General features: G+C 39.3%; 1 protein-coding gene across 2 annotated transcripts in view; it reads right to left on the bottom strand.

Annotated features, from left to right (window-relative positions):
* Positions 1-2,568: 2,568 nt before the first annotated feature.
* ZNF366 (zinc finger protein 366) overlaps positions 2,569-20,969 on the bottom strand; it is a 38,229-nt gene continuing 19,828 nt past the window's right edge. For both annotated transcript variants that reach the window (XM_009279930.2, XM_009279931.1), the window contains 4 exons: positions 18,505-19,832; positions 16,153-16,344; positions 10,258-10,432; positions 2,569-7,744 (listed from right to left, as the gene is read on the bottom strand). In XM_009279930.2, the coding sequence (XP_009278205.1) occupies positions 7,212-7,744; positions 10,258-10,432; positions 16,153-16,344; positions 18,505-19,832 (2,228 nt within the window). In that variant the 3' untranslated portion in view covers positions 2,569-7,211. The remainder of the gene's footprint in view (positions 7,745-10,257; positions 10,433-16,152; positions 16,345-18,504; positions 19,833-20,969) is intronic.

Genomic DNA, 20,969 nt, shown 5'->3' with positions numbered 1-20,969 from the left:
AAACTCTCATTAGGGGACAGCTTTTAATTTTTTTCCCTTAAGTAAGATTACATTTCTTTCTAAGCTCCCAGGCAGTGTTTGCATGTGCATTTATCAGACCTATATCATCTTGGATCTGTCTGGTCTTTGTGCTGCTCTCATAGACTTCCAAGGCAGATTGTACTAGGCACAATCCTGTTTCAATTTTAGTGTAACTTTCTTCACAGCAAGACTTCACCATTGTTGTCAGTTTTCATTACATTTATATAGCTGGCTGGAGAGTTGATTCTCTCTCTTGTACAAATGCTTTATATACTGATTTAAAAAAATCATGTTGGCCTATGAAACAAATAAAAAAGGTCAAGAGTTAGTGTTTCCAGAGAAGTCCTATAACTTGTAGTAGAAAATGGCAAGGTCTGTAAAGAATTAAGCAGCTTGCAGAATTCCTTGGCAAGATATCACTCTGTATTGATAGATATTTTTCTGGGTTTATATCTGCCACTTATCTTGCTAAACTATATTTATTTTAGAGACAGTCCTGTGACACCTTGTCTGTCATCTTTATACTGTTCCTGTCTCCGTTAATTTTATAATAGCTCTCCATAAGGTAGAAATACATTTCTTATTTCCAAACAACTCCATTATTCTCATTTTACTGCACCCCATCTTTTAGTTGGCTAATTAGGGTCTCGATCATAACCTATTCTTTAACAATTTTCCATTCAGAACTGTAAGGGTACTTAAGTACTGAAAAAAGTACAGTAAAACCAGACAATCCCAGCTCCAAAAATACAAGCCAACATTCTCTACTGATGTAAATTGACAGAGGTCTGTTGATCAAAAATGCTCACACTATGAGAGATTTTTCAACCCAGGAAGTAATTCACTGAAAGTGAATGGTGTCTGGCTCCATCCAAATTAAATCATTTATACAATTGGACTTGATATATAGTATTTTTTCAGACAGGGTAAACAGAATGATAGCACACCAGAAAGCTTATTCAAAAAGTGGCTGTTCTCCATTCAGTGGTTCTTTCATTGCAGGCTGATCACTAGGGAAATATATGTTGTATGATCCAACACAACATCATATCATATCTGGGAACAGCATTAGCAGTGATCCCTATTTAGGGTTTCATCATTTACAATTGCTGAAATGACTGACACCTTGCATGTGTTTTTAGATCAGATTTTTGCATCATGAACCAATGGGCAAACACATTTAGCTGTATCACACTACACAAACTATAGAGTGTATTAATGGGACATATTTGGCAAGAGGTTGTGTGTGCAGCCTTGTTATTTAAACTAGGATATTAATCTGTTGAAGGTCTAACACACAGCAACTTGACACTGACTTGCTCTTCTCAGAGATATCCCGTATCACTTGTATCTAACTAGGGTTGTCCTTCCTTTTAATGATTCACCACTTTTTGTTGTATTATCAATATTAATTTGGCTGTCTCCATGAAAATACTTTAGCTATACTGGGCCTTTCACCATTTCACTACAGGCACAGAAAAGCCCCCTGGCAACATCTGAGAGGCTCTCTTTCTTGTCTACTTCATTTCTGCTTGTTTGAAGACATAAGTAACCATAGCTCAGTTTGCAACAAAAATGAAAAAGAGATTTGTGAAAAGGACGAAACATATGTTTTTCTAAATTGTATTTTTGTGACTGGCAAAGGGGAAACTTTGTGATTTACTAATACTGAGTCACATGGAAATGAACTAGGTCACTCCCCAACATATCTTTCTCCTCCTCATGTAGAGGTAGTGTATAATCTTCATCGTGGTTGTTACCTGCAATCAAAACAGAAGGGAAAAGAAAGAAAATAAGAAAACAGGAAAGCAAAAAATGCTTAGTTCTGTTGCATTTAGCCTGTTACATGTATTTCTAGTGTTTGTATAAGCCTTTTTGCACTTTTTAAGGTATCTACCTCTGAGAATTAGAAACTGAATATCTCTATTTTCTTTATTACTTGAGTTATTTTATAGCAAACATTCCAGTTGCTTTCTCTCTGTGCTCAAAAACAGCTTAAAATGTTCTCTGTGAAGTCTGATGATGCCAATTCCATCAGGATCTCATTAAAACAAACAAATCCAAATCATCACTTAAAATTGATGCTTTTCATTAGAAAAAAGAAACTCTGAGACTCTGAGTTCAGAGTCTTCTGCTTATTCCTTGAGTTATAAAGGTATTCCTACTTTCTTAACTTCAATCTTTAACACGTCTGGCTGGTTTTTCCTTTCTTTTTACATGATGCAGATCTTTGAAACATCTTTAAGATAAGGATTACATCTTTCTTTTTTAGTTTGTCTGAGGCCAAGTTAACAAATGCCATAAAGAGTATTCTTTATGTCCTCCCTGCAGTCTGTAATAATAAAGTGATCTCTCTACCTCAGAGGACCTGGCAGCTCTTCTGCCTTTGTCTTCTAACTAGTCCTCCATCATTGATTTAGGCTTCCCTTTACAAGGACCACTCTTCAGTGATTCTGAGTGAAGTATGACCTTGTCAGACCAGCCCCATCCATTTACTATATAAAAAAGCTAGAACGCCAAGAAGTCCAGACCGATTTCAATACAAAGTACAGCAGCTTCTCCAGTGCATATTTATTTGCTTAAATTAATACAATACATCATACATGCTTTTACTACTGAGATAGAAAGCCAGAAACTAAATATTCACAGATAGTTGGTCCATTTTTTGAATTGGGGCTTTAAATAGGAACCCAGTGTTCTATGTGAAATAAATATACACCACATTATTTGCAAAATCTGTTAGAAGTACAAAATGTTAGCTCTGTTACATCTTGTTCAGCTAAGCAGACATGACTTATTTTCAAAACTGTTAATAATTATTAAAAACTTCTTGGAATAATAAATATAGTACTTATATTACTTCTTAACTGTACACTCATAACAGCAGAGTCCAGCAGCACCATATGAAGAGAGAAATTGGAGAATAGCTAGTAGACCAACACAGAGTTGTAAAAAGGTGGGTGCAGTAGCATTACGTGTTCCCCAGTAACTTGTTTTATAGGACACAGCACAGGATACACTTCTATTATAATATTATCATAAAGTGTTTTATCCTTTGAGCTGCTGAACACAGAGCACCTGTCTTTGCCTTCACAGGCTGGAGGCTGCCCGGCAGCCAGGAGAACTCAGGTTCACAAGGAGATGGCTGAGTCCTGGTGGCCAGACTCAAAACAGCTTGTTCCGGGGTTATTTACAACTTCACTTTTTCAGTAAATGCATTGTATTTCTTTACCCTCAAGATTTACTAACCAACTTTTGACTTTTCATCCACCTACTCTGTTCTGTACAGTGTCTTGCAGAATTCTCCCTGCTGCCTTAACAGCAGAAAAGCCTCTAATTTAAGAAACCACATGCCTTCACTTGCCCAGACTCATTATGGTGTGGCCAGTTTACCTTTCCTCAGCATGGCTTCTTGAAGCATCTCCGTTTGTATGAGTTTGGAAAGCATCTCAGTTGTATGCGTTTGTGGCCACTCTTATTTGCTCTGATGCTCTCCAAGAAGATGAAGCTAGGCTTCATATAATAATGCAGGGAAATGGTATGGATGTGATTTAATATAGAGGTGGTGGAGACTGGGCTTTAATTTCATGTGTTACCACAAGCTGAAAACCCAAATAACAGGGAAGAGTCAGACAAATACATTTTTTTCCACAACGTAGCAACAAGAAGGAGATTAAGAAGGAGGAAAAAAAGAAAATGTGTCCCCCAAGGTCCAGGACACAGGCAATGTCTCTACAGGACTTCTGAGCCTCTGTTCAAAGCAAAACAAGGAAGCTAATCCCTGGAAAATTAGAAATGGGAAATAACTTAATTATGAGAGCAAATTTCTATAAAGCATTTTGAAACCTATTAAAAAGCAAAGGCTGTTACTGTCTGTTCCCCAAATGGTGCCAATGTAAATAGCGTGAAAATAACTTATGTTTGAAAAGCAAGGTGCTTCACAATGAAGGCTGTTATTTCACTTTTAATTTGTCCCTTGGGGCCTCTTTGTAATAAGTGTCTTAGACCCAGCTGCATTATGTTCTGCAGTAGGGAGGACTATCATCTCCTAATCTCTTTGCTTGGGTCATTTGGCACTGTCTACTTATCTCAGTAGTAGTTTTGTTTGCAATTCCTCTTACTGGTGACTTACAGTTTTAGATGAATTCTTTACTATTCTAACATGAATTAGCCTTGGGTGTTTGTGAATTAGCCTAGTATGACTATGCGACTGGGCACAGTCTCAAGGCTTCATTGTAATGGAATATTCTCTGCTTTCTAGGAAAAATGTAATAAAAGGGATTCACATTACGAATTATTCCCAAATAGCATTGCCATTCTGGGGACCTCTACTGCCTTCCACCTGGCTGTATGTGGTTGGCAGTTGCTTTTGCTCCAATGAGAAGTGGGACTGTAGAAGTAGATAAATTGGCTGCAGTGACTGTGTGGTTGAAAGTGTTTGGGTTAACCATTCAGACAACCCAGAACTGTTTGCAGTGATTTCCTTTCCTAAGCACACGTCTGGCACTTTCCCTTACAAGGTCTGTAAGGGAACGCTGGAGTGCATTCTTCCAGTAGACATAATTTTTGGGGTTACGATGTTATCTACAGGGACCTGAGCTCTCCTGAAAATGTCTCCTTTGCTTCATTTGCCTGGAGTGCTGCTGATATGTAATCATTTGTCTCTTTCTTGATAAGGATTGGCTAGCTGTCCCATAACACTCTCCAATGCATAGACAACAGGGCTTTGCAATGGAAGGGCTGCGTGCCTTTCTGCTTTACCCACCAAAGTAGTGAAGGGACTTGCTACGTTCAACTCATCTGCACGATCACCGTTCTAGAAATTGCAGCCAGGTTCCTGATTCCTTGCTTATTCCTTTTATCATATAACTAATATGGCTGCAAAGGTGGAGTGGACTGCTCTTGAATCATGCACAGCTGGAAACTACACCACCTTGAAAGAGACATTTCTCAGAGTCAGTGGCTGGCTCCCAGCTCTTTGCTGTATATGTTTTCAAATCAGAGCTTTTCTCTGGCAGAGACAAGATATTGCCAAGACGGTAACTGAAGGACTTGTTCCCATTTCTGAGAGACAATCTCCTAGACCATGCCAAATTTCTACCTGATCGTTTCCCCTCTAGTCTAAGAAAGAACGCAGTTACACACATTACTCTGAAAATTTTCTGATTCTTCTGCTTGACCACAATGTCTTCCTTGAAAGAAAGATGGCTCCTTTTTCAAGAGGAGTTATCTTGCAGTGGAAGCAAGGAAGTTGAATGTATATGATAAAACAGTTCATCAGTTAAAAAAACATGGCTATGTACCTCTGAAATACACCTCATTTTGAAAGACATTAATTCTAGGCCTAAAGTGACCTACATTCCACTCCAATTTGGTATAGCCTTTTTATTTTAAAAAAGTATGTACACCAGCTGTAGAGTTAATTACATTTAGAAGAGTCACCTCTGTTACAGCTTCTTTTATGAACAGCTTTTTCTGCTCTTCATGCAGAATCTTTATTATGCCATGTTCGAGCCCAGAAAAATGAAACCACATTCTGCAACCTTGGACCACACAAACCCAGGTTTATATGATGAATAAGGGCTGCTGCCCTGTGAATGCTGATTAACTGGTAGGTATAAGAATCATTAGTTCTGTAAGGTGAGTGGTTTCTTATAATTGCAGAGAGCTGCAGCTACATGACTCTAGCCTTAGCAAGCCGTAAGTATATGACTATATTTAATTATAACTTGCTATATATTGAGCATGATAGCAGGTATTTCAAATCAAGAACTTGGCAGGTAAGTGAAGAAGGTAGTAATATTTGGAAAAGATGTACCATATATATGGATTTTAACCTTTTGAGCTGGGATGTCAGAATGACATAGGACTAGTCAAATGACTTATTAAATCTTTATTTCCTTATAAGCAATAGGATGGTGTGGGGCTGTTTGTCATCTACCTTGAAGATGCAGGAATCAAGGTCCTGGTCAAACTATTCATGCAATTAATGGAATGTGCTTAATGGAATGTGCTTTTAACATCTTTGTTATAAACATATAATTGTATGGGAATCAGAGGATGAAAAGTTGTGAAAGACTTAGTAAAAACAGCGTGAGTGGAATTCTTCTGAAAGGCCTGGAGCTTACTGGTCAAGCCATGTTGATAAGGGAAAATTTCTGACTCTGATAAGAGGATATCCAGAAACAGTTTTCCTCTGTGAGGTACTGTTTGCCCTGTAAGGGCTCTTTTTTGGCATACCTTCTGAAGTAAAATCTGATCAGACCTGTGTATTTCAAAATCATCCTTGCTAGCCAAGATAAACTGAAGAGATAAACAGCAAAATTGCATCATTTTCTCAATGAAATTACTCGTATTGTTTTATGTGTAATTACAGCAAGACTTGCAAATGCTACACATTGCTGCTGCTCATTAGATGTATTAGTCTGAGCAGACAGTAGAACAAAATGTCAACACAGTCTATGCTATTTCACCTGAAGAATTGCTGAATACTCCCATACTGACTGAAACACAGCAAAGCACGGACATCCCTCTGACATGTGCCAGAGGAAAAGCTTCTATGACCATAATAAATTCCAGTCCTTTCAAAGCCTGACAGAGCTGCCCTTCACTATCTCACAAGACATTAGTATTTCTTCTTAATTTGTTTCCCATTTCTCATTGTAAGTGGTTGAACTAACAGTCACTTCAGTAAATGAAAGTATTTGGACTGTGTTAGGTCTGAGAGTGACAGCACTTTCATTCACACCGTGTTTAATAGTACTTTTGCTTTTACTGTGAAATACTTAGTATTTTCAGATTTTTTTTGAGACATATGGTTAGAAGTATTCATATATATTTACTCAGGTAATAAATCAAATGTTAAAGTATGTTGCTTTTTGATAACTAGAAAATTGCATATAAGTCTCTATCACCCCAGATGAAGGAAAATAAACTTCTGTACCTACCCCATTGTCTGCTTATACATCAAATGGATAAGTATAAAAATGTTATTGTTCAATATCTATTGCATGTCTTGGTGACCTTGGACTGCTTTATTCTTTTAATGTACGTGTTTTACCTTAAATTATTTTTATTAATTTGGCTTGTTTATTTCTAAAGACTACTACAAACTTCCAGGCTTTGCTAAATTACAGTTCATGTTAAAAGCTATCTGGTTCCCATTTTCCAGCTGTTTTAAAATGTCCGTTTTAAATGTCTATGAGCATTGTTTGTTTTTCCATTTTTCTTTCCAGCAATTCTTTCAAACTCTTGTTCCTGTGCTTGAAATACAAATAATCAGAGAGAGAGTGGCCAAGTCTGGCCTTTTCAAAGGATCTAAGGCTGAGGTGTTTGTTGTTTGCAAGGTCTCTCTCTCCCTGGCTCTCCTGTTTGTCTGAATTTCCTACTCTCTTCTCCAGTCCTCCCTCACTTAGCACTTCTTCCTTCTCATTGCAGTAGGACTCTCTGAAGTCCTTCATCATGCACTCAGGCTTGCCAGACAGATCTTGAGCCATGTACAGCTTGTTGTCATCGTGGTGGTATATGTCAGGGCTATACCGTTCTGCCTCATAGCAGTTATCTTCCTCTTCTTCCTGACATGAGCTTCCCTTGGCACTCTCGCCATCCGAATGAAATGAGATTCCCTTCCCTTGGCTTTTCTGGGAAAGATCAAAGGGCTCTTCCTGTTCCAAGCTTCTCAAGACATTTGTCTGGGACAGAGCAATTCTTCCTCTTCCAAAACCTTGTAGTGGTTTGAGGGGAGGAGAAAAGAAACAATTTATATATAGGAAATTTTACTACATGATACATGGTTAAAAAACAAAACGTGTAGCGGCCTTCTATTTCATACTTTACCTTTGTCTTCCACCCAGCTATCTCCCAAGTACTTTACTGTTTACATCTCATGGCATCTCCTTTGAGACGCTGTTAAAAAAAGTACTACTGTATACACTTCACAGCCAGGTCAGGACACACAAACCATTGTGCTGTACCTGCCAGACACTTGATGAGGGAGCTAGGAATAAAAGTGAAGTGGCCTGGCCCCTTGTAAACTATTTTTGCCAGTGAACCTACCCACTTCCTCCTTCCTATTTTTTTTAAATGAAAACATTGATCTAAAGCATCACAGGCCATAACTGAAGTCCCAGGTTTTGTACTTTTTTTTTTTTTCCCCAGAGGAGTGGAAGAGATTCAAAACATGTTAATGTGTTTGTTCTATGACACTCTGGTTCAAAGTTACTACTTCAAAAATGAAAAGGCAACCAAGTCTCAGCAGTCTACAACCTCCACTCTCCTTAATTTTTCCTCTTTCGCCCACTGAGAAGCCACTCATGCCACTGAAAAGCTCTATGCACTAGATAGTGCTTCAGCTTAAGGAAATAATTATAAAAAAATGATGATTTTGAGCGGTACGGTATAAGTTAGAGTGTAGTCCTGGATCTGGTTTGTCTTAATATTTGTCAGAGTGTCTACTCTCATGCTGGAAATCCAGGAGACATCTGTGGACTCAAATACGCTCTGAGCATCAGGATGCACCAAAGAAGATTCAGACACTGCAGGCATAGTCCATCTTAATTAAAAGAATAGTGACAGTACTGGGGTGAGGATTTCACCCAGTAGCAAATATCTAATAGCAAACTTGCTTTGTTTTTATTTGGTTTGGTTTGGTTTTTTCCATCAGTAATTGAATCCAGTTTCTGCAGGACCTGTGCAGCCTCACTAGATACAGCTGCTACTTTGCAATGGGTTGTATTTATTAAAATGGTTCATGAGCAGGTGGCAGCCCTTACAAATTGTCTTGTGTCTGATGAGCCTCAAGGACTGCAGAATCTCTGTACACTGAAAAGCTCTTAGGCTGTCCTAAATTACAAGTAATTGTGTAACTAGCATGGTGCTGTAGGAGATTCACAGGAAAAAAAGAGCCATTTATTTCATCACCTGTTAGGATCTTTGTAAATTGTATGCCAAATGTCATTAGAGTATGTGTTTTACTTACATATTAGGCTGCCCTAAAGCTTGAATTTAAGGAACACCAAGAAATCTTACCCATGAAAGAATTATTTATCCAGAAAGTCTTAATAAACAAAATATCTTGAATACTCAAACTCTGAAAACAATCCTCCCTAATTCCCCCACTTCTTTAGATAGCATTGGCATGTGTGCACACATGAAGCTGTCTTTAGGAAGTGTATGTAGTAGGTGAGAGATAGGAAATGCTTTGCAGGGTACCCTGGGTAGTCAAAAATCCATATACTTTGAGATGGGGGAGGAGTGTCTCCTGTTCACATGCTTCTTTGTAAACTAGGTCTTGAGCCTATGGCTTTTGCCTAATGTCAGCTATGTCAACGTGGTACAGAATAACCAAAGCTTCTGGACGTAGAGCCATTCAGGCTTCCATTCCCATTCCAGAGTGGAATCCAAAAGCAGTGAGCAAGATCCATGAAATCTTCTGGGTTTTTTGGTTCTGTCAGCTTTGAATGAATTTATGATTTATGATGTACCTCAAACATGAGAGAAAAACTATAAACTCCTGACCAGATGTGTCTGGGGAAAAATGTCTGCTTGTTCGTGGCTGCTAGGCTGTGGTCTGTCAGCCTCTGGGAATCAAGCCCCTTGAAACAGTAACATTTATTAAAAAATAATGGAACTACACCTTCAGTTAGGAAGATCATGTCATCCAGTCATTCCCCTGGCCAACTACATGTGCCACAGCCTCACTAAGGCTGAGTCTCCACCAGCTCACTCCCATTTGTGTCTCAGGGTACCCACATGCTGGGAGAAGATCTGTGGTGCTGTGGATATTGCACCTCCTTACAGTGATGGATGGGGGGCCCTGGGCTTAAGTACAAGAACACTTGGTATGGCTTGATAAATCCTCTGCTCTCACACTACTGACCATATTCTCCCTAACACCTGACAACAGCAACTTAGTGTGCTAAAATTATTTCCTTTGTGCTCATAAATACTGTCTCATTTTGTCTCCATCTACTCCTCCATCTCAGTCTGTACCTCTGTGTCACTAGATATCTGGTCTGAAAGGTTTCTGAGGTAAGGGTCACTACCTTGGGGATCTCTGATCTGTAGCACTGGAGTAATATAGATAGTTAATAACAACCTCCTAGGCTTATGGGATTCAATCTCTTCAATAGCATTGGATCTATGGTAGAAGATTGTGGATCTGTGGTACAAAGCCCATTTGGGTTTACTGATATGCATCTTCAAATCTCTCAGAATAACCATGCTGAAAAATATTACCTTGAGAATGAAATCCTCTTTCCATGACTCCATGTTTGACTTTCATGTGCCTGGTTAGGTTCCCCTTCAAGGTGAATTTACTGGGACAGTAGAGGCACTTGAAAGGCTTACTGTCCGAGTGCAGGTGCATGTGTCCCATTAAATTGTGCATTCTGTTAAATTCCTTTCCACACAGCTGTAAAAACAGTAAAAATGAAAATTATTAGTTTGAAGGGGTACTTCCAAGGGGAACATTTTAAAAGGAAATAGGACCTACTCTTCTCAACTTGAGCCCTGGCAGCTTCCGGCTGCCATTTGTTTTTCAAAGATACATGCAAAAATCCTACAGACAAGAATATGTGGTTGAGTCTGATCTATCTAGGGCCTTCTGCATTGCTGCCATTTTTTTAATTTGGTGACTAGGACACACAGTCAAGGATTCCCCAAAAGCAGGGAATGTTGTTGTAAGGAGGGGAGAGGCTTAAGTGTGTAACCTGGAAGGCTCTTAACCTGAATGAAATTCAAAGTATAACTTTCTGCCCTGGTGAACCATTTCATTTGTAGTTTATAAATCTAGCTTTAATCAAGAACAACGCCAGGCAGAGATGGAGATACAAAATAAAACCAATGAAGGGTTTCTGTGAAACAGTCAAGCAGAATATTACTTCTCCTTAAGTGGAAATGAAATGGCTGTACATTTTGCTTAAAGCTAGAAAAAGCAATTCCTTTTTTTCTTTGTTTCTTGCTCCCCCATTTTTCTCTGATCCTCTTGTCTTCTGTTTACCAACTTCTGTGTTTCAGTGTCTCTGGTGAGTAAGCTGGAATTTAAACAGTCATGGGACTGCAAGAATGACTCAGCTTTCCCTGAAGCACGTTCCTGCCAGCTCCAGCTATTGATCGTGCAAGTTTCCCTTTGATGAAACAATAAGGGGTTTTTTTTCATTGTTGTTGTTTATCTAGATGGGTCCTTTTGTAGTCTGGTCCCTTATAAATCAAATGTATTCCCAAGACATGAGAGTTTGACATCACTATTACGGGCTTCTAGTCTTACTTGTCTTCTGGTCTTTCCTTATCAGGATTTATAATTTTATTCACATTCAAGTGGCTATTTCCATGCTCTGCGAACTTCTGTGTTTGCTTTCTACTTCATCTCCTTTTTTTGGAATGGTTTTAGACAAAGACTTTTATCATCAGATTTTTTTTTTTTAATGATCTTTATTACTATACGAGCCAGAATCAGCATTACTGAGTAATTGAAATTTCCATCAAGCAGTGCACTCATCTGGGAGAAAATTACTAAAAATCAATTAGTGAGATTCCACCAAATTTTTGGTCTAATCTGACTTCTGATTTAATTTATTTTGGTAGTACAGAAAGTCTGCTACAGTACTTTTTGATTCAAATTCACAAAGCCATCACCTGGAATATCTGGATGAAATGTAGATAGTGGAATGATCCTTGGTGAAATAGTACTGTATCCTTTGTATTTTAAAGCATCTCTTGAGGGAAAATGGAAGCAGTTCATTAATACAAAAATTTGCAGGGGTATTGTTTTTAAATAAAAATTAGAGCTGAGTCAATGATGCAAAAATGAAGAGTCTAGAAATATTCACTTGCTTTTAAAAAAATATTTGTTTCAGCTGCATAAGTTCTCTTCCATGATTTGCTCTCTGTGATTTTGCTAAAATGAACATTCTACTGATGATAAATAAATTTATCAGCAAAGTGTTCACCAAGACGGGGGGGTGGGGGGGAGGGGGGGCGGAATAGCCACTGAAAATTAGTTATTTATTTGTAAAAGTAAGATATCTGATTCCAAGGGTCATCCATCCACTTAGGAAAGAAGACTGTCTCTTCTTTGCATTCAAAGAAAGATAGTACAGCTAATGACTTATATTCAGGGAAATGAATGCACCAAAAAAACACGCAGAAGGTGCCGGGAGGAAACAAAGAGGAGAAGCACTGATGAGCACAGAATATTTGCAAGGAAGAACAGCAGCTGATTATATCTTGACAACTGCTGGAACGACCTATGACAATGTCAATATTTCTCTGGCTACAAGAATGCCAATAATAATACGTCTCTAATACCTCTTAGCAGAAGGCTTCTGGTTATCTGCTTGTATTGTGGCTGATCTGTGTTCTCACCAGCTTTTGCTTTCTGATAGCTAGGTCTTTACTTCTCCATTTAAACTGGTAATCAGGGAAAATCAGGTTGAACAGGTGAATGGCTAGAGTACTTCATGCAAATCTATATTTTTATAAGGTATTGAGTATCAAAATGGGTCTAGTAGAAGCATTTACTTTGTTTCTGTCAAGGCAACCTTTATTTCTCTTTCTTCATAATGAAACGACAGGAGACTTCGTAAGGGATAGTCCCTTACAGCATAAAAGTTTTGTGTCTCTGAATAAAGCGGGTAGGTTTTCCATTTCCCAAAGTCATGCACAGTCTTAGGGATGTGCAATGTGTTCTTGTCCTGAAATCTCCTCTGGGGACATTAGGAAATGGTACTAGAGTGGAGAGGTGTGGCAGGAAAATGAAAGAAATGCAGATATGAAAATTGTTTTTCGGAATGATGGCTCTGTGTGGCATGGTCTCTGGGTAACCTATCCTTTTCAAAAGGCACAAGATGACTTTCAGATGAATGTCCATGATCCAGAGGGTGAAGGGAGCAGGTTTTGGGCTCACGTGCTGGAAGACAGCAACTCAGAGCTAGCTGGGGTTCACAGCTTGTGCTTAAAGAACAGCCTGAGTCTGCAGACCAAACTAGGAAGGTGTACAAGATTTTCGCTCTCTGTACAGGGCAGGGGTGTGAGTACTGATAAACAGAATGTGAAAGATGACCCTGAGCCAGTTGAATGGGAGGGAGCTCCAGCAGAACTCACCACAGAGCACCTTAGCACTCAGGGAGATGCAAAGCTCATGCAAGAGATCTTGGGATAGCAGGAACAACATGGTTTACTTGTGGACCTTTTGTTGGTCTGTCTACTTTAGGCAAAATAAAATTCAAGCCCTGAAGAGAAAGACCTCAGCTGCAAGTCTGCTGAACACACTTTGTTGCACCGGTTGGTGAAATGGACTTCAGTACAGTTTGCTAGAAAAGCTGAAGTAGTTCAACACTAGATTTTGTCTTCCTAAGCCACCACATGAGGTATCACCCTCCTAGATTTGTCAGTCTGTTTTGTTTCTTCCCAAAGTACTTATCTCTCACATTTTCTTTCGTTTTGACTCCTGATCTAAACCCATGATTTTAGATGGCAAAAAAGTGGAGTTCAAAACATCTGCTGAGAAGTGTATTTGACTGGGCTGGAGAAAACTTCATTGCATTCCTTATTGGAGGTCTGAAACATTGCTGACTTCAGCATTAAAAGCAACTGTAAATTTCATAGACACTTCCTCTACAAATCAGAATTAGCACTATTGCACCAGTTGGTGCAACTCCTTCAGAACTCTTCAGTGGGGTTTTTTTTAAACAGAAACAAGGCAGCACAGGCTCAGGCCTTTAAATGCTACAGAGAAGTTCACTCTTCAGAGAAAAATCAAACACAGATCCAGGCTGCAGCTGGATGAGGAAACAGAAGGGACAACTATTTGCTACTCCCTCTCTTCAGATAGTCTGTGCTTAGCTGTGATTAGACACATAGGAAAGCCTCATGTTTTCTTTTGCTGTGAGAAAAAGGTAAAGAAAATCATTGCATGTGGTGAAAGAAAGGCTACTGCTGTGCTCTCTTTCCCTTGCATTCTTCTTTTTTTTTTCTTCTTAAGAAGGGTGTTCCTTTCCTCAAAGAGAGAGGGAGAGGGAGAAAGACTGTAAACTGTCCAAAAGGACCGTGAGAAAACAGGAAGCTTTGAAAAGTACAAGAGAAAGCAAGATGAAATCTATTTGCAGGCGGTTCCCTGGGGACATGTGAGCCATTGTTAAGCAGGCTGTTCATACAGCTATATCCTTCCTTCTGTTGAGGAGGAGCTTGGTGCCAAAAGGCTGCTATCTGGTCATTGCCTTAACCCTCTGAATACCAGCCAGAAATATTTGCTCGAGTCTTTCCAGGGCTCTGGCAGAGAGGCAAGGGATGTTCCTAATGCCAAAGAGCAATTCCTGATTCTTCCTTTGCTTATTGTTACAATCTCCGCTCCGTTCAGGGGCCCTGATGTTGATTCACACCCCTTCAGCCGTAGGAGAAACCGGTTCACTATGCTTACTTGTTTCTTTCCTCCTAGGAACATTGGGTGGGGACAGAGAAGAAAAAAAAATAAGAAAAACAGGTGTTCCTGTACAGCATTTGTTACTGGCTGGAAAACATACTGGTGGTACTCCAGCTCCCATTTCAAACTATTGCCATCTCTTAAGTTTTAATAGTCTGTCATCATCAAACCCTAACCTGAATAAAAAACTTGCAGCTAATGTGCACACACCTAAAAAATAGTGTGGGTCCAGATACTGCATCTAGAACAGCTGATCATACAATTGGGTTTCTTTTCTGAAATTTGAGGAGTCAGAGGAGGACTTTGACCAAATGGGAACAAAAAGACAGGTTTGCAGGTGTTCTCAAAGAATGAATGTCTCCAGCAGACTTGACATGGAACTACCCAAGCATTTCAGTAACAGAAATTATCTTATTAATATAGAATAACATAAGTCCTAGTATACAAAATAACATTTTAATACGACATAAATTAAAATTAAACAAAACACCAAAATTGAAATACTTTGCTGTTATTTTTTCAAAGTGAAATGCTTCAAAGTTATCAAAGCAAAATAAGGAAGTCAAAAAGATTCATTTTCATGTTTTCCTATTAAAATTATCACTGAATGCCATATTTTCATATGACATTTTGAAGTTCTACTTTTTTCAAGAGAAAATAACTCCATCTAAAATTTTTCATCCAGCTCTACTTCTCAGTGAAACGTTCCTTTTAAGAAAATATTTAATTCCATAAAGATGTTGGATGAAAGAGTTCTAGAAATTGCTTCCAGATCAATCTTCAGTTACTTAGGCATGAACTGGGTAATATGCTCCACTCTGTATTTATAGCCCTCTTAGAGCAGATCAAAGTGGGAATAAAACCTACAGCCTTTGACTTCACAAGATACGACTACAGTAATGAACCAGATAGGCAGCAAAAGGAACAGATGTAGTGTCCAATACTGAGTAAGAATATAAACATGAATAATTCATAAGGAAGACATTAGAGATGAGCATGGTCAAGAGAGCCAAACCCTCAAAGGTTTATGGGGAGGGAGGAGAAGAGAGGATAGAAAGGGAATGTCAGCTTCCGATGTGCTGGAGGGAGGCAGCAAACTGGAATTCGCACAGGATCCTAAAAAGGCCAGATGGTTTCAGAGGCTGTTTTGTCTCTGAGACTGAAATTACCTGAATTTCAGTCTTGTAATTGCACTTGGCCCATTCAAATCCCTTCTGCAGTTGTATTTTGCTGTGGCTTTCTTTGAGTCCTTCCCTGAACTGTCGCATAGCATCACTGTGTGAAGTCGTGGCTGCTGCTTTTCCATGGTCCTCTGTGAGGTACATGACTTATCTATGGTTTTAGTCAGTGTTTCAAGCTATTAAGCACTTAGACTTCTGACTGGATGGCTGTACTAAGCAAATGTCAGGTATGTTTATTGTCCTCAAACCACCATGTCATTTTACTGCTCATGAAGCAGAAAAAAATATTTGAGGATGAAAGTTACTGATATTGAAGGGGAAGGGAGTAAACCACAGATATTCACCTCCATTATTTTGTGCTACATAAGCAGAAGCTGAATAAAGAAAGAAAACCAGGCTGGTTTATGCTAATTTAAATGCAACTGCAGTATGTGTTAGCAAGTCTTGTTCTTCCAATTCTACCATATTGCAAGATGATAATATCACAGAAATATCCAGTGGGTTAATGCCTCTGCCACCAAATACACTTACCTTGCATTTGAAGGGTTTGACATCAGAGTGAACAATCATGTGGGCCTTAAGAGTCTGCTTTTGCACAAAGCTCTTGAAGCACAAATGGCACTGATAGGCTCTGATATTGGTGTGGATCAGGACATGTCGCTTCATGTTGGCCAGCAGAGTAAATTCCCGGCCACAAATTCCACATTTGTGCTCTTTCACACCCTGTCAGAAAAGGAAAAAATCAGAAAATTCTGTAGATGGAAAATTTTCTAGATTGTTTCATCTTCAGTACAGCAATATATGAATTATTCATTCTGCATTAGCAAAGCAGGTAATAAATTTTTTCACTTTTAACATCATCTGCTCAAGTAATAGATGTTTATGGGTTTTTTTCCTGGCAAATTCTTACAAGAATCTGAGAAGCAGAGAAGGAAAACAAAATGTAAGCTTAATGAAACAATGAGTTTTGTTTCCATCAGTAAGTTTACAAATCAATGATACAGTCAGTAGCAGAGCTTTTCTGTCCTACTCTGTTGATTATGTGAGGTATTGGTCAAATGTGTACACTTACTGACCAAGAATAAAAACTAACCAGTTAAGAGACTAAAGTAGTGCTTGCCTTTGATAACTGAATGTCATTGGCTTCTAAAAAAGGCATAGCCCTGTTTTGAAGAAAGCTATAGAAAAAAATCTGAAGCAACCGAGAAGTAGTCAAGCAATGTCACCAAATAAGGATATATATGTTACATTCAATGAAGAGAAAAAACTGTTCACTCTTAGTGGGACTTGCACTAACCCTAATGGAGTGATCTCCTTTTATCTGGTGTTTACAGAGCATTTCTAACACCTTTTATGCCATCCAGTCAATTTACTAATGCATAATTCAATATTCTTGCTCATACCCATATGGTCTAACTGCCAGCTCCTCAAAAAGTCATTTAGATGCCATGAAGATCAATTATTTTACCACTAAACACTTTAAGAGTTTGAGTATAACTTTCTGAAGGTAATGAGGATTTACTAGCGAAGTGCCAAGAGCAATTACTCCTCCTGCAGGCCCCCATTACAAAGAAGACTTGAAACAATCTCTACTTTCATGCCAGTCAGTGTTTTTCACAGTTAATTGCAAAGCTAAAACTGTGAACACCAACAGCGGCTTTAAGCGTCTGCCTATCTGATGTGAGGCCGCACTTGGGCAGCTAAGTACTGTTAATTATATTCACAGCTGAATCCACCTGCAGCTGTGGACAAAGAAGCTGAAGCCCTCCAAAGGCTCAGGGGCATTGCATTTCCTGTGACAAAAAACTACCGAGTCTTAAATTAGTAGAATTTTGCATGGTAAATCCAAAGACCAGGGAATCTCCAAAAAGAGCAGAAATTATAATCATGTAGTAGGGAAGAAAGAGCAAATGCGGAAGTAGAGGTTGTTGGTTTTTAAAAGAAAATGTGTCTATAAGACTGAAATGCTGTAGCTTTCTGTATTTTTAATGTTTGTCATATAAAAGCCAAAATTCAAGTGTTAAAGGAAAAAAATGCAAAGCTGGAAGCAAATTTTTATAAAATGTGTGGAGTTTTGACTTGTCTTAACATTTTTGTAAAGGTCGATAAACCAATTTCAGACATTCTTGAATGGAGCAGTTATATTTGTCCTATTTTTGAAAGCGATCTTTCTGGATGTGTTCCAAAGCCTGCTCCTAGCCTAAACTGACTCTGCTGTCATTGCTGTCAGCAGTGGCAAGACTGCCACTTAATACGAATTGGCTGGGATTATGGTCCTGCTTGTCCACTTTTACTAACTGGCATTCTGGATAACTTTTGCACAAAGGGGAATTTTTATTAGGTTGGTTTTTTTCCCTACATGTCTCATTATATTGATTCTTCAAAATCTGATGAGTAATAATATACTTTCTTTTGCTGCATACATACAGTCTACTGCAAATCCACCTACTTCCCAATTAAGGGAGCAAAGCAATAGAACTGGTTTTCAGTAGATGATTTCTGTTAAAATTTTTGGGGGGTTATACAGCTCTACAAAATTTTGTTATGTTACGGAAGGTCATTCTGAAAATGAAACCCAGAAACGGAGATATGTGAATACAGTTTTGGGAAGTAATACAGGTGGTTTAAATGAACTCCTGTTTATAACAAAGTGGGTTTTGTGTGTACTTTCTTAAGACTGACAGAGACATCTAGCTTCTACTATTGCCAGCACTGCTGGGGCTTTTGCTCTGCAAAAAACTCTCCAGCTGGCAAAGGGCCAGCATGAGGCTCTATAGACTGATTACTTTCTTTCCAAGGAGGTACATACGTGTATCTTTAGTAGCCTGTAATCCTTGTGCTACCTACCGATGCAAGGTGAGAGCACAACCCATGCTGGCTTACCTTGTGAGTTAGGGAGTGTTGTTTGAGATGGTGGGGCTGCACAAACTCCATGCCGCATTCAGTGCAGATGTACGGGCGGATGTCTTTGTGCTTCATCATGTGGTTTTGCAGCTGACTCGGATACTGGAAGGTCTTATCACATTCAGTGCAATTGTACTGTATAGGGCCACGGTGGGTTGTTAAGTGTCTCTTCAGCTGGGCCAGGGTTGGGAAGTCCAGACCACACTCCACACAAATGTTCTCTCGGCCACTCTCATGCTTAGACTCGTGAGCTTTCAGCTCGCTGGGGTAGGCAAAACCTCGGCCACAGATCCTGCAGTTGTAAGGCTTGATGTCACTGTGTTGCATCATGTGTCTCTTAAGGTGACTGGTTTGAGTGAAAGCCTTGTGGCACACCTGGCACTTATGTGGCCGAGTGCCCTGGTGTGTCAACATATGTGTGTGCAAGTGGCTCAACTGCTTGAAAAGCTTCCCACAACGGGTGCAAGCATGTGGCTTAATGCCACTGTGACCCAAAATATGGGTGACCAAATTGTACTTGGACGTATAGGACTTCTCACACATGGGACATTGCCAGCGTTTCTGTTCACCCCCCACATCAACATAGTAACTGTCATCTATCTGAAGGTTGACATCTACTCTTTCCACTTTCTGTTTATTTTCACCACTTTCTCTTACTTCAGCTCTCCTGAAGGGTGGCTCGGGAGGTCTTTTCATTTGAAAGGGGTTCCTGAAATGAAAGTTTGGTGGCACAATAAAAGGAAACATTAAGCCAGGGTGGACTTTAGGATAATAAGGGTAAGGAGCCTGCATGAATGCTGGGCTACTGGGCCATGGCATATTAGGTTTCACTGGTTCTTGCTTAATGGGCTTGGCTCCAAAGTGCTCCAGAGTTCTGTAGAACTGAAAACCAAAGTTACAGAGGTCGATCATCTGGGAACTGTACTTGGGCTGTGCTGGCTGTTGGAACACCAAGGGGAGACTGGAAGAGCCTATGTCATTGTGATCTTCAGGTCTGTCTGGTGGTGATGAAGAACCCTCCAGGGAGATAGAAGGAGGCATTTTTGTTGGCATGCTCTTGCGTTTCCGAGACCCTCCTTCCAAAGACCCCTGGAATGTTTCCATGTCTCCAAGAGGAGGAGGGCCATAGCGGAAATGTGAGAGGTGTGGTCTGAATTCTTCACCAAATGGAGTTGTTCTGTGTGGCTTTGTAACAGGGCTCAGTGGCTGCAGGCAGTGGGAGAAGGGAGAGGCTTGGGTACTGTCCACATTAAGACTCGTTTCTTCGTTCTTCATCATATTTGATTTTTTCTGTGTTGCCCAAATTCCTTAAAACAAACAAAAAACCGAATGTCTTTATTTCTTCCTGTTGTTCTGGGTTTAACATTTTATTTTCTATTTTATTGTTTTGGAGGTTGTTGGGTTTTTTTAACTAAATGCAACTAAGGATGTCTTAGGCCCATATAAGACAAAGGCCTTTTAAAGCAGAATTAAATTGGTTAACGAAGAACAAAGAAGCTTTGGTCTTCCTGTGGTAGAATTGGTGGTTTAAATCAAGTTTGACCCATACAACATCTTTGCAACATAAACTTGCTGTACTGTGACACAGTATTTTGCAGCTGAATCTGTATGGCAATGTTTCTGCTTAATTTAATTCAGCCAGGCTATTTGTGGGCAAAATCCTGTCCTTGGCTGTGCATGCACAGGCTCTAGAAACTGGCGGTGCATCTAAAGGATATGGCAATACAAACAATAATGTGCACATTTATTACAGTTGTGACATGAAAAGCCAAAGCCAAAAAATGTTAAATTTCTTTGTATCATTAACATGTGCTGCTGTGAGAGAAAACAATGGCCAAGTGATCTAAGGACACTGTGTACCATCAGGTTTTGTGCTGTGTTTCCTGGCTTCTCTCAATTTGTATTGTAATAAGAAGGTGGAGATTAATTTATTTTCTTTGTTTTAATCCCAGAGATATTTACCTGGCAGATTTGGGGAAGGAAAGATCTTTGACTTCTCTCCAACTTACATTCAGTTTTATAGACTTAATCTAGGGGGTTTTGTTTCTAAATAGGTGAGCAAAATCTCTATTATAAAACTAAATATAGAATTAATGTCAACAACCCCCCAGGTCTCCAGAGTAATTGACACCTAAGAATGCTCCAAGCCTTTCTAGTGGTACAGTGTGACAAGGCAGATGATTAATAATTTTCTTCTGGCAAAATTTTATGTTCCACTGATCATGCAGGGAGCTTCTGCTGAATTTGGGGTTAATCTAAAATATTGGTTATGAATTTTGATTCATCTTAAATAAGGCTGCTACCTTTTCCCTTGGCTCTCTAGAATCCTAGAATCATTTAGGTTGGAAAAGACCTTTAAGATCATTGAGTCCAACCGTTAACCTAGCACTGTCAAGTGCACCACTAAACCATGTCCCTAAGCACCACATCTACATGTCTTTTAA

Source organism: Aptenodytes forsteri, unplaced genomic scaffold (assembly GCF_000699145.1).
Source record: "Aptenodytes forsteri isolate BGI_AS27 unplaced genomic scaffold, ASM69914v1 Scaffold99, whole genome shotgun sequence".
NCBI classification, from domain to species: Eukaryota; Metazoa; Chordata; class Aves; order Sphenisciformes; family Spheniscidae; genus Aptenodytes; species Aptenodytes forsteri.
This window is presented reverse-complemented; position numbering and strand designations above follow the sequence as displayed.